General features: G+C 43.5%; 6 protein-coding genes across 6 annotated transcripts, besides 1 other annotated feature; 3 read left to right on the top strand and 3 right to left on the bottom strand.

Annotated features, from left to right (window-relative positions):
• Positions 1-20: 20 nt before the first annotated feature.
• Positions 21-869, bottom strand: PUMCH_001351 (uncharacterized protein; the record flags this gene model as incomplete). Its single annotated transcript, XM_063020409.1, has 1 exon — positions 21-869. The coding sequence occupies one exon, from the start codon at positions 867-869 to the stop codon at positions 21-23; it is 849 nt and encodes a 282-aa protein (XP_062876479.1).
• Positions 870-1,707: 838 nt separating this feature from the next.
• Positions 1,708-2,220, top strand: PUMCH_001352 (uncharacterized protein; the record flags this gene model as incomplete). Its single annotated transcript, XM_063020410.1, has 1 exon — positions 1,708-2,220. The coding sequence occupies one exon, from the start codon at positions 1,708-1,710 to the stop codon at positions 2,218-2,220; it is 513 nt and encodes a 170-aa protein (XP_062876480.1).
• A 163-nt stretch (positions 2,221-2,383) lies between these two features.
• On the bottom strand, positions 2,384-2,503 carry PUMCH_001353 (uncharacterized protein; the record flags this gene model as incomplete). The annotated part of the gene is made up of 1 exon (XM_063020411.1): positions 2,384-2,503. The coding sequence occupies one exon, from the start codon at positions 2,501-2,503 to the stop codon at positions 2,384-2,386; it is 120 nt and encodes a 39-aa protein (XP_062876481.1).
• Positions 2,504-5,720: 3,217 nt separating this feature from the next.
• Positions 5,721-6,479, top strand: PUMCH_001354 (uncharacterized protein; the record flags this gene model as incomplete). Its single annotated transcript, XM_063020412.1, has 1 exon — positions 5,721-6,479. The coding sequence occupies one exon, from the start codon at positions 5,721-5,723 to the stop codon at positions 6,477-6,479; it is 759 nt and encodes a 252-aa protein (XP_062876482.1).
• A 233-nt stretch (positions 6,480-6,712) lies between these two features.
• Positions 6,713-8,407, bottom strand: PUMCH_001355 (uncharacterized protein; the record flags this gene model as incomplete). The annotated part of the gene is made up of 1 exon (XM_063020413.1): positions 6,713-8,407. The coding sequence occupies one exon, from the start codon at positions 8,405-8,407 to the stop codon at positions 6,713-6,715; it is 1,695 nt and encodes a 564-aa protein (XP_062876483.1).
• A 460-nt stretch (positions 8,408-8,867) lies between these two features.
• Positions 8,868-8,903: a sequence feature (Short protein (PUMCH_001356, WPK24100.1) was converted to a misc_feature.).
• A 1,953-nt stretch (positions 8,904-10,856) lies between these two features.
• PUMCH_001357 (uncharacterized protein) lies at positions 10,857-12,284 on the top strand (the record flags this gene model as incomplete). The annotated part of the gene is made up of 1 exon (XM_063020414.1): positions 10,857-12,284. One exon carries the CDS (start codon positions 10,857-10,859, stop codon positions 12,282-12,284), a length of 1,428 nt encoding a protein of 475 aa, XP_062876484.1.
• Between the last annotated feature and the right edge of the window lie 284 nt (positions 12,285-12,568).

Consider the following 12,568-nt stretch of genomic DNA (forward strand, 5'->3'; position numbering starts at 1 on the left):
AATTTTTAAGGTATCAAAATTCAAGCCTTACTCTCGTTGGCATCATCAACTATTCTGATTTCTTCCTCGACAACCTCTGGCTCAGCAGAAGCGATCTCGGTAGACTCGATCTCGACGATTTCGGCATTGGCCTCTTCAGGGTTGACCTTGGCTTTCTTTGCAGCAGGTTCTTGGATCTCGGAAGAGTCTGAGCTCTCCTTTTTAGCCTTCTTGGAAAGATTGTCAGGGATATCAGAACGCAAGTAGTTCTCTGTATACCATTTAAGTTGGTTAATACTCTCAATAATATCAGAGCGGGCCGTATGGTTTGCCTGTTTTCTTGGACAGAGATTCATAAGTTTTGGGTTCTGACGCTTTCCAACCTCAGCGATTGACGAGACATCCACTAAACGGTAATGCAAGTGGTCAACCACCTTGGGGAAATCCTTCATCATGAAGAATTTGTCCATATGAATGGTGTTTCCTGCCATCAATGCTGTGCGAGGCTCTGGAATGTACGACTGGATGTATTCAAGGAGCTCTTGTTGGACCTTAGCCAAAGTATTCTGGGGGTTGGCCAACACTTTAGCTGTGAGACCAGACTTTCCGTGTTGTTCGACACACCATTCGCCCATGTTATCCAAGACTTTTTTGGGAACATGCACCGTGCTTTCGTAACCCTCTTCATCAATTATGTTCAAGTGGCCGTCGGTGATGATACAGCAGATCTCGATGATGAAATCGCGCTGGATGTCCAACCCGGTCATCTCGCAGTCGATCCAAACCAAAGGCTTAGAGATCGAATGGTTGAGGCGTCTTTTTATGGGCACGGATGGCTCGACATGGACTGGTTTAGAGCCAAAAACTCTTCTGTACAATGAGGAAAGCATTGCAAATCGGCGGTAATCAATGGGAGTATCTTCTGAAAGGTTCAATTGGGGAGCAATATCTACTACGATCTGAATCTATCTTTCTTAAGAATATTTACCTGATCTTATAAAGTTTATAATGCACAAGTGATGTTCTGCTAAGAGATGAGATGAGTGTGGAGTGCGACGTGGATCTGGAAAGTGTGGGGAGGAGCTAGGATTGCAACAAGGGTGTATTGTGATGATAGATTTTCACAAAAAAGGACGCTGAATGTTCGAGAAAGTGCCGCGTATTTAAAAAAAATATCAAATTTAAATAGAACCCTCGTAGCCGTTGGGCTGCTGTTGGGTACATCCTGCCGCCGTTGTTGCAGCCGTGTTGCCAGATGCACACTTGTACCATTTAGGGCATCATATAAACAGACAATCTGCGAGATGCATCGAGTGTAATCGGTAAATTGATAAAGGATAAAAGAGGCAAAATAAAAAAGGGGTGGAGGCGAACTGAGGAATTAAATAGAAAATCTGAATGTGGGAAAATCGTCTTCTTTTATAGTTTTGTGGTGAAGCTTGAATGGGGGCTCTACTTCTAGAAACTCGTATCCGCTTCCAGATCATGTCTTGGTCGTATTAGTTGGCTGTCAGACCAAACACTAGAAATACAAGTAAATCATCGAAGAAAACTCGAATGATCTGAGTCGGAAAACCACATCAATAAACTCAAATCTAGCCACCCCCAAGGTAATTTGCATTCATCTGGTGCCATTACACTTTCACATAGGAAGCTTGTATTGTCTATCTAAATCCTGTATCTCTTACGTACCTTACTTCCACGTTCTTTCGTCGACTCCACTGCAAAATGGCTAAAATGAACAAAAGAGATACCTTCTATTTCTGGTACCTCTTGATCCACATCCCCGTTGCCTTTTTCATCGACTGTAGTCTTGTGGTTCCCCGTCAGTTCCTTCTCCCGGTTCAGAAATACATGGTGGATCTCCATGTGGGCGCCAACAAGGACTTTTTATTGCAGTCGCCACCTTTGTGGCTCCAATACTTTGGCATGTTCGAGATGTTGTTTCAGTTGCCGCTTTTTTTCCTTGCTTCGTACCATTTGTGGAGAGGCTCCAAAAGCGTGTTAGTGGTGGTGGCCATCTACGGGTTTAACGCATTTTTCACTACAGGGGTGTGTTTGTTGTACGTTTTGACCGAGGGTGCTAACAATGGCTTGTCCGAGTCGGAGGTCTGGAACTTGTTTGGCTTGTATGTGCCATATTTTGTGATCCCATTGGCAATGATGATCGATTGCACCTACCGCGCCATGAGATTGATTCAAGAGGGTCAGCGTGCGATTGAAGCCAAGAAGAAATTATAGTTCAGCTGTTGTAGTGGACTGGGCTTGTGTGCGTTCGTGATCTTTGTCCTATCGAAACACTTACCCCTTCGCTGATAGCTCTGTTTAACTACTTTTAGATTAATTTTGAAATTATTCATTCACGGCTAGTATAGTATACTTCCAGTACATTATCATTAAGTGCTTAGGTGTACTTGTCAGTCAACTCGTCAACCAAGGCGATGTACTCAGACTCGGCTTCCTCGCTGGACTTACCCTTCTGATCCTCCCAAGCTTGCCACTTAGCCTTACCAGTGAAATCCATAATGCCTGGCTTGGCACTGCTGTTGTCACCGACGGTGGCTTGCTTGTACAATCCGTACAACAGCAACAACTCATCGGAGTTTGGCTTCTTTGGGAGCTTGCTCACGGCATCAGCCTACATAGTTAGTAACATATCGAAGAAGACCTCTTGGTGGTTGGACGTTCAATTGAGCATTCCAATGTGATTCAATTGTGGCATGTGTTTCACGTTTACAACAAGCAATTGCCGAATGAGCCAATCAATGATACTCAATTGGTAATTGGAAATGGAGATAGCACTACATTAGATGTTCAAATACATACTTTCTCAGTGAAAAGGGCGGTAACCATCTTGTAAATTAGTAGTGGGTTATTATCAACTGATAGGGAGAAAGTGGGCCTTATATAGGTTTAGTTTGGGTAAGTGCAATACGTGCAGGAGGGAACAATCATGGGGAATAACTTATACGAACTGAGAAGCGGGAGGATATGCACACGTATATTTTTGGCAATAGAAAAGACTCTGATTGGATGATTATGGGAATTTATTTGTTAAATTACTTTTTTACTGCGTGGTGGCGTTTGAAAGGACAGCTCAACATTTGACACGTTTCGGTGAGGCTGGCCCAGACCACACACCGAGGAACTCTAGACGGTCTAAAGGAAACATTACCTTCTTCTATGTTATTCTGACTATTTAAACATTGGTTGCAAGTGCTCTATCATTGTTACTTGAGAATCACTTTAATAGGAATATTTTAAAGATGAACGAAATAACTTTTGGTACAAGATGTTGAGTAGTAGAAGATGCTCTTAGAATAATGGAAAAGTCAGCCGCTGCGCGCAAGTACACTACATGACATATGCAAATTGATCTGGAGGATTCAGTGTTCTGTTTACCTACGAATTGGGAGCTAGTACTATTCTGTTTCGAGCCAAGCTGGTTTCATCATGAAATCGGCTCATTATGATTTAGACTACGCAAAGACATTCGAGAGGAACTACGAAATTACAGATAAGAACTGTCGATGGCTCCACTGATACATCAAGAATTCCTTTTCTAGACAAAATCAAAAGAGTACCTTGATACGTCTTTACAAAAAAATTCAAGCTACTACATTAATAGTCAAGATTGGCACTCAGTAAACATGAGCCATCATAGTTCGGGACTCGATCCGGTCTTTTGCAAAGGTTTCTATATGTTTTTTAGGTGTTGTGGGCAAATATTGCATAATAAAATCTATGTCGTAAACCTCTAGCCAAACAGTATTGTTCATAGCAAGCGTAGTCTTAATTCACGACCAAAATGAAGTCACGTTGGCTTGAGTTTTGAGAAATGACAGACCGATTCTAATTGGAGTCAATGGCCCAGTCTAAGGTGATGAATGTAGTCACTGGCTTTAGCTACAAGTTGAATATGGCTTGAGTACAAATTCAATTGCAACTGACAACATTTAAACGTGTTAAGTACAAGTGTTTGAGTTCTGTCGTTTCTTTTCAACAATAGCGAGGATCCGAAACATTGGAAATGCTTTTCTAATAACTGTAGCCCAAATTCTTTCCTGAACCCAAGTGTTTCGTTGTCGAAAGTAGATGGACAATTTATTGTACACCTAAGAGCAAGATTAAGACTGGCAATAGTGTGTTTGCTAGTGCAACAAACAAGAAGAATGAGCGGATAGGGAACATAGATAAGCAAACGCAATTCTAAATTAATAATCTATCACAGAGTTGCCCAATCCTTTGAATGTTGCATAGCATTCATTCGTGCTCTATCTTGAGTGTCATAGACCTACAAACTTGACCATAGTATTTTGTCCCTGAAACGAATCTCTTTGAACATGAATATATACAGAACATCGTTTTAGGTGAATATCGGTACCAGCCAACGAGCACATTAACTCTCTGAGTGATCTCGTAACTACACAGGCTGGTCATTTGCAGCCGGAGTGCACGGCTGGGCTTGGTAAGTAGAAGCTTAATTGAGACATCATTGAACTACGACAAAGCGACGCCATCTCGATATCCTCGCAGACAAAACCAAGTAAATCAAAAAGAAGGATCACATGTTCGAATGATTGCATCGTTTTTCCGGAACTCGAGTTCGTATCTCTTTCTTGAACATTCTTCATTACTCGTATTTTAAGCCCTGTGACATCAGATGCAGCCCTATTTCCCAGCCAGTTGACCACTGAATCCCTCGTCTCCGCTTCTGTCCCAAAAATATCCCATTGACTTATCTCTGATATCTAAAACGCCGTGATGAGCTACACTTTCATTTCTTTTACTGAACTTCCCCCACCAATGTTACGTTTGCAACTAGTACCACCAGCTCCCATTTACTCTACCGTCCCTCTACCCGAGAAAATCCCTTGCCTTCATATTCCGTGGTGTACAGAGTTCCGAGTTTTTCCCGATTCCGTGTTCAGCCTTCGCCCCCCAGCCTCATCCCAGCAATTAGCTGAGAAATCGAATATTCAATGCGTCAAGTTATGTAAGCGGCAGAAGCGGCCATGGTGCCTATTCAGGATAACCATCTCCGAGAGTGGGCATGCAGTAGTGGCTGCGAACCGCGCCGATTAAGTAAGCGTTTACAGATCCAGCTCGGAAGACAGAAACCACCGTACAAAGTAGAGGTTTTCTTCAATTCTTGACACTCGAGTGTTGTGCTTCATACACCGAGCACTATTTCCGTTGTTTTTCGGGCTTTTTCTGTTGAGTTTAACGCTTCCGCGAACACGGATGCGGACATCTAACGGGGCCGGCTTGCGGCTGTTCCTGTAGCAAGCGGCAATAGGGAGGTTCCGGCTTACTCAGAACCTTTGTCAGCCATAACTATCAAAGATGGCAAAAGATATATAAGTGGCGACTTTCGCTTTCAGATCTCTTGGCTCTATCCATCTGAAACAATTCTTTTAGATTCTTCTTCTCATCTGTCTATTGCGATATAGAGAATATTTCTTGATCTGACCCTGTTAGTATTTTAGTGTCAGTAACATTACAGAAGTATATCCAAGAAAAGTTTTTTGGAACCATTTCTGACCTCAAATCATTGATCAATTTTTAATTCATTTCGAATTGACACTCAATCCGGCCCGCTTTTCACTGCTCCCGTGCCGATTCTATTCCGTCGGCTATAATTCCTTACAGTTCCGACTAGTTTGCAGCCAATCACTCTAGGCCAAGGTTATTCTTTTATAACACAAGCAATTTCGCCCTTGTGCAATTGAAAATCAACCATGTGGAAAACCAAATTCGATTTTTCTCTTAACCAAGTGTACTACGAAAACACTTCCGATGGTTCTATCTCTTTCGATTTACCATGTGAGGTTCAGAACTTGAAAAGCAAGCCAAAAGGTAAGCTTTTCTCTCAATGGCAATCTCGCTTCTGTCCTGTGGCTCGCAAGTCTCTGCCAAAGTGTGATGTCGTTGCCGACTCGGCGGTTGCAAAAAGCACTACTATGCGTAAGAGCTCTACCATTAGCTCCGACAGCTCTACCCTCGTGCAATCTTCTCCTTCTGAGACTTTTCAGCCATTGCTTGAAGCTCGTCCTAGTTACAGATCCTCTTCCCCTAGTCTGATGTCCTCTGAGGGCGCTTCTGACTCCACTAAAAGATACACTACAAAGCCATCGAAGACCAGTCCGCGCGATCTGTATGGATCTGAGCCTCGCTCGCCCACTTCTCCAAAAATGAACATGCTGGCATACTTTCCTCTCCTCACCTCTAAATATCAACACCATTTTGCCCACATGGATGACACCAACATGTGGCCTGCAACTTTGGATGTTCAGCTGAGGCTTCTGGAAGGCTATGAGTCAGACATTTCCAGCGAATCCGGTTGCGATTCCGTGCGCTCTTTCTACTCCGAGCTTCCAAGAAATGAGGTTTACTATGATGAAGAATACTCTGTCTATGTTGACCAACACATGGCTCTGGGAGATCGTGAACGCGAAAGAAATGAGCTCCGTCTTCAAATTCTTCAAGAATTGTATTAAGTAGCTGCAGTGGCAGCATCGTCATTTCGCATCAGTCTTAGCATTGGCATCACTTTGCCTTTAGTGGGATCCATACTGGTTGTGACCCACGCCTTTATACATATATAGCTTTCAATTCTATTTATACTCGATAATTTCGATGTAGTACTACACAAGATAAAGCTACAGAAGTTGAGGCTACAGAAATTATTTTCATTAATGTACATATGTGGTAGTATTAGTTCTTTCGCCGCCTAAATGTTGACTGGGACAAAATCAACGTCAACCTGGGAGATTAGCTTGTCGAAGTATCCCAAAACACGATACGTCGAAGAAGCAATGCGCTCTTCACGTTCATTCTTCTCGGCCATTAAATTGTCGAAGTTATCCCGAGCATCTTGCAAGGCTTTCTGATTTTCTTCGTTAACCAAATCTTGGTAGAAAATTCTGGTTGTGGTCTTCAATCTTGAGAACGGATCACCGTCAACGGCATCGGCTGTTTTACGCAAGACAGAGGACTTCACCTCGGCTTTTCTGATGTTTGTCAGATTCAATTTACGGTTTCTCTCGTTGACCTTGGACATGCTGGCCGAAGAACTCTGCGAGGACCGCTCGTTCTCTTTGTACAAAACAGCTTCGAGACTTCTTAACTTCTCGCGGAGCACCTTTACACGCTCCACGTCATTTTCTTGCTTTGCGACACGGATCTCATCCATCACCTTGGATTTTTGATAAACGGCATCGTATGATCTGATTCCACCGTTCAACTCTTTTTTGCGCTCTACCATCTCATCAATGTCCTTACTTGAAAGACCACTGTTCATCAATTTGTGGAGTTGCTCTGCTTTTTCGGTAACGGAATCGACATATGGAGCCTGCTCATTGGTCTTGGCTAACTCAGCAAGGTATCTTTCGAACTCCTCTTCTGTAATGTCGCTGTCGCTGAAGATGTTCAATGGGAATTCTTTCTTTTGGTTGCTGTTTTGACTGACTAAAAGGTACATGTCAGTTTTGTTGCCATTCAACTTGTATGGTTTGTGAGGATGTGTCACCACTTGTTCAATTTGAACAGCTCTGTAGATGGGATTGCGTGTACGTCTGTCAACGCCAACATTGATTTTACCAAATGTGTGCTCGACTGCATCAGCAAAATCACGGTAGTAGAGGAACTTGCTCAAGAAACTGCGACCCACACGAATATTGTTGATATGACGAGCAGTGGCCTTCTCGAAACTTTTAGGCTTGAATCGAGACTTTCCGCTACCCCAGACCACGCTTTCCTCTCCATAACCCTTAATATCGTCTGGGTCGTACTGGTCATCATCCTCCTGTTCGTCTTGGTCATCCTCTTCTTCTTCGTCTTCGTCGTCACGATAATCGTCACCGTCGTTTCTACGAGACTTCTTTTCTCTCTGTTTCCGTAACTCGCTCAATTTATCCAGCTTAGAGTTCCGCAGCGATGACTTCTCGATATTTCTGCTCGAAGAACGTGTCTTCTTCTCCACACCTTGTTGTCGCTGCTGCTTCATACGCTGTTGCAAGTACTTTTTCTCATTGTAGCGGTCCATCTCCTGGGAACGGTCGAAAAGTGTTTGCTCACGTTCTATCTCGTCCATCTCGAGCAAAAGCTCCCGGTCCGCTTCATCTTTATACTTTCCTTCCAAGGGGTATGGATTAATCAAATCATGTTCGCCCTCATCATCATCTGAAGCAGCATCTTCGGAATCCTGCTCAACAGTAACATGATCTTGGGGCTCATAATCATCTTCGTCTTCTTCTTCTTCTTCGGCGTCGTCGTTTTCATCGGCTGCATCTTCAGACGAAGTTTTGGCCCGTTTTCTTCCCGAATTGTCTGTTTTAGCCCGCTTCAAGGGCACGTCCAGCATGTTCTCCTCGGAGCCAGAGTCAGCACCCGCAAGGGCCAACAAATCGTCGTCTAAATCAGACATAAGTGGTGAATGTAAGTTGTAGTGGTTGGAAAGTGGGAGTGGAAGACCTGTACCTCCGCGACATATTTCACAAAAGAATTAAACTTGGAACAGGAAAGCGGATTGATTGAAATGATTTCTAAAGCTCGAGAAAATTGAACTGTTTTATTTTTTGTTGAACCTTTTTTTTTTTCAATTGACACATTGCCAAAAACGTTCTTCTAGTTGTGTAGCTGCTTATTAGTGATAAGTGCATCGATTTAAGTGATACATGGTGGTTCTAGCAGGAATGTAGTCAGTCAGATTCACGGTAATATCTCCTTTTGCAAAGACGTTAAGTACATCTACTCAGATCTATTTCTTCATAGCTACATTAGATTTCGGGACTTTGTATTACATGACATAATAACATACTGCTACTATCACCACACAGTAATGTGCTGCAGCCTCAGCGCTAGATGTACAAAAATGGAAAGAGGGCTTAACGCAATCTTCTGGCCTCACGCTCAGACTCCATCAAGCACAAGATGTCGTTCTCTCTGACTGGGCCCTTGACGTTTCTGACAATGGTTCTGGAAGAGTCCTCCAAGAACTCAACTCTGACCTGGGTAACACCACCTCTGGATCCGGTTCTACCCAAAACCTTGATAACTTTAGCAAGAGTGACTGGAGTCTTAGTGTCCTGGATGTTAGTATAAAGACGACGGTTGGATATGTCTGTGATCAGATCAAAGAAAGACAGAAGGCACAATGTAGAAGCAGTGTAAACTTTGTTGTTGAAAAGTTTATCCCGAGAAAACAGAGCTATAGCAAAGAACTCTAAGTTTCAGAAGAGAGGGGTACGCTACGAGGTCAGCGAGAGGGAAGAGCTTCGCTCCATCTGCTGAGATATGTTTCTCTTGTGTGAGGCGGTCATTTGGATAATGTTGATTTCATTTTGTAGTGAGTTCTAGGTGAGCTTTAGGGGTTTGTGCCCTAACACAAACGAAGCACTCAAAAGCAACGTGTTCATGATCATGCAAAAAGGAAGATGGGATAATATTACAGCGGTGTTCTTGCTGGGTTTCTGAGACTATTGATCACAGTGGAAGACTTATTGCAAATGGTGGCACATACCATGATGATTGTAGTATAAGGAGAGAAGAGGATTAGATTTGAAAATTTTTTGTGTAGCTAGTGTGAGAAATTGGGCACACACGACTATGAGGAAAAGGTCAGAGAGGGCGTGTGCGGGGCCAAAAGTCACGTGCGACACTTTTGGTGCAGAGACATGAAAAAATTCATGGGAGATGATCGTGGGGAATTTTTCAATATAATTTATTTCAGTTCTGCTTTTGCGAAAAAGTGGCGTTTTTTAACCGCTCTTTTGGTCTACGAGGGCTATTTGTCCATGTTGAGGTGTGAGTGGCTGTAGCGTTGTGCGACGCAGTGTTTCAGATTCACAATACTCAGTAGGCAAATAATTTACTAGACTGAATATCAGTTTTTTAGTGTGGTAAATTTTTCAGTGTGGAAACAACAACTCAAGGTTAATAGTTCAAGTTTTGGACCAAAAGTGTTAATTCAGAAATTGTAGCAGCAAACCAAGATGGGTCAACACAACACAACTAGTCATCATTTTCTATCGCTCAAAGTGTTGTGATTGAATAAGCTTTAAATTTCATGTCCATCCCAAATCCGATGTCACTTCCATCTCGATCAATCGGAAGTGACTAAGCGATAAATGTCAGCCGCCCACAGCGCAGTGGCTGCAAATTACGAAGCAATGGACAATTTGAAACCCCTGATGAGAAATCTGAGGAAGCGAAATCAACAACTAAGATTGCGCCCCTATGTGGCCTCTACGTGGCTTCTTCTGCTTAAGCCTCGGTTGTTTTCCCTTTGCGACCCCAACAGTTCTGATGTGAGACAATCAGTTGTCACAAAGCATACATCACACACCACACATGCCTTATACCTCATACACATAATCACTAGAGCCTTATATAATTTGGCAGTATGTACTATGATCGCAACCACGAAGCCCAGGAAATCCGTTCTAAAGCATAAACCATGATGAAATGAAAATATAAAACAAAATCCTTCTAGTGCGAAGAATCTATTTTCCTCATCTCACAATCGCACCATCGCTCTGTTGGCCCAAAAAAATCCCCTAGCTCTCATATTCGCATTCGATTATTCCATTACATGCACCATACACACTAATACATGTGTCGCCCTGCAGGTAGATGTATCAGGTCTACTATTATCACCAACACAGCATCATTGTTGTGGACCGGCATACACCTATATAAGGCAAGAATCCCGTTTGCCACCACCCGTGTTCGGAAAGTATAAAAGACAGGAATCTGCCATCGCCAGAAATCGTCATCCTCTTTTGCATTTCATCTTTTAATTTTCATTCCATCCTCAAATTCTTTGCAGCGGGCCGTTTCTCCGTTCGCTTATTACATTCTACTATCAATAGATCATGTCTGTTTCGGAGCCAATTAATCACCCGAACGTGCCTCTAAAGGATACGAAACCAACATACACTTGGAAAACTTCCGTTGGCGATTGGTTTCGACACCTGTGGAGCAAAAACTTCTCTGACGCAGCGGTTGAGAATAGACTTCTTTCTCATTTGCCCTTCTATCCTCAATCAGATGGCAAAAGAGTAGCACAGATTATCGACACAGATCTCGGCGACGGCAACCTCGTGCACGAGTTTCTCGTGGAGAATATAGAACAGCCCGACGCGGCGCGCTCGCTCTCCACCACCAATACCGTGAAAGATATTGTTCTTGTGCATGGTTATGCGGCTTCTCTTGGATTGTTCCTAGAGAACTTCTCTGACTTGTCGTCCATTCCGGGCGTGAGGCTCCATGCAATCGATTTGCCGGGCTTCGGATTCTCGTCGAGACCTAAGTATCCTAATTTTGCTCGCGAGACTAAAGAGGATGTCTTTGAAAATGAGGATTGGTTCATTGACCGTTTGGAGCAGTGGAGAAAGAAGCGTGGTATCGAGCGCTTTGTGCTAATTGGCCATTCCTTTGGAGGCTACTTGAGCTGTGCATACGCTATGAAGTACAACACAAACCTTATAGATGCGGCCACGGGTGTTTCACAGCGCATGATAGAGAAATTGGTGCTTGTCAGTCCAGTCGGTGTTGAGCGCCACGATAAAGCTCTCACAGCTCCTGCCCCGGGGAAACCAATGGCTGGGGATGATGAATTGCCAAACCCTATAGAAGAAGTCACACGGAACCAAGAAGAGATTGTCCATGAGGATCAAGTAAGTCATGGTACAACTGTCAACTCTTCGCGCCTTGGTGCAGCCAATTCTTCGATTTCCTCGAATGAGCAGGACGCCGAGCCTCAGTCTGCCACGAAGCGTCTGGCAGAGTCAACGAGTAAGACCAGCAACATGTTGAGATGGTTGTGGGACCACAACTGTTCTCCTTTCTCCATCACGCGAAACATTGGCCCTGCGAGATCGAAAATGGTGTCGATGTGGACCAGTCGTAGATTTTCGCACGTATACTTCTCAGATCCTACCAAGTTTCAGAGCATCCACGACTACTTCTACCGAGTGTTCAATGGTGCGGGAAGTGGTGAGTATGCCATCACCAGAGTTTTGGTCTGGGGAGCCTTGGCAAGACTCCCGCTTCTCGATCGTTGCCCCCAGAAATTCGTCAAGATGGGTCTTCCGACACTTTGGTTGTATGGAGATAACGACTGGATGGATGGCAAAGCCGGCTTAGAGATGACCGAGGAAATCAATCAGCTTTCGCGCCAGCAAGGTAAAGGAACTTTAGCATACTACGGTTTGACTCCTAGCGCTGGTCATCACTTATACCTTGATAACCCCAAATCATTCTCGAAACTGATCTTCGACTTCCTCAACGTTCAAAAGTGACTACGGCAGCTCGGCCGAGCACGTCTTCCTCTCATTTAATTCAGCAGCATATAAATTATAATAGATTATCATCAGTATTCAATTTATGTAACAGAGACCAGATGTGCTACTTCGCATGCAATAAACAGAGTTAAGAGGAGGCGATCTACTTCATTCTATTTTGACACAATTTACTTTTCTCTTCTTTATTTTTTTTTGTTCTTCTTTTGTTTCATACCAAATTTGGTCAATCGCTCTTTTTGTGTTTCTGAGGTCATGTGAGCATATCTAGTGAGGCTCCATCT

The sequence above is a fragment of the Australozyma saopauloensis genome, chromosome 2 (genome assembly GCF_035610405.1).
Source record: "Australozyma saopauloensis chromosome 2, complete sequence".
Classification (NCBI taxonomy): Eukaryota; Fungi; Ascomycota; class Pichiomycetes; order Serinales; family Metschnikowiaceae; genus Australozyma; species Australozyma saopauloensis.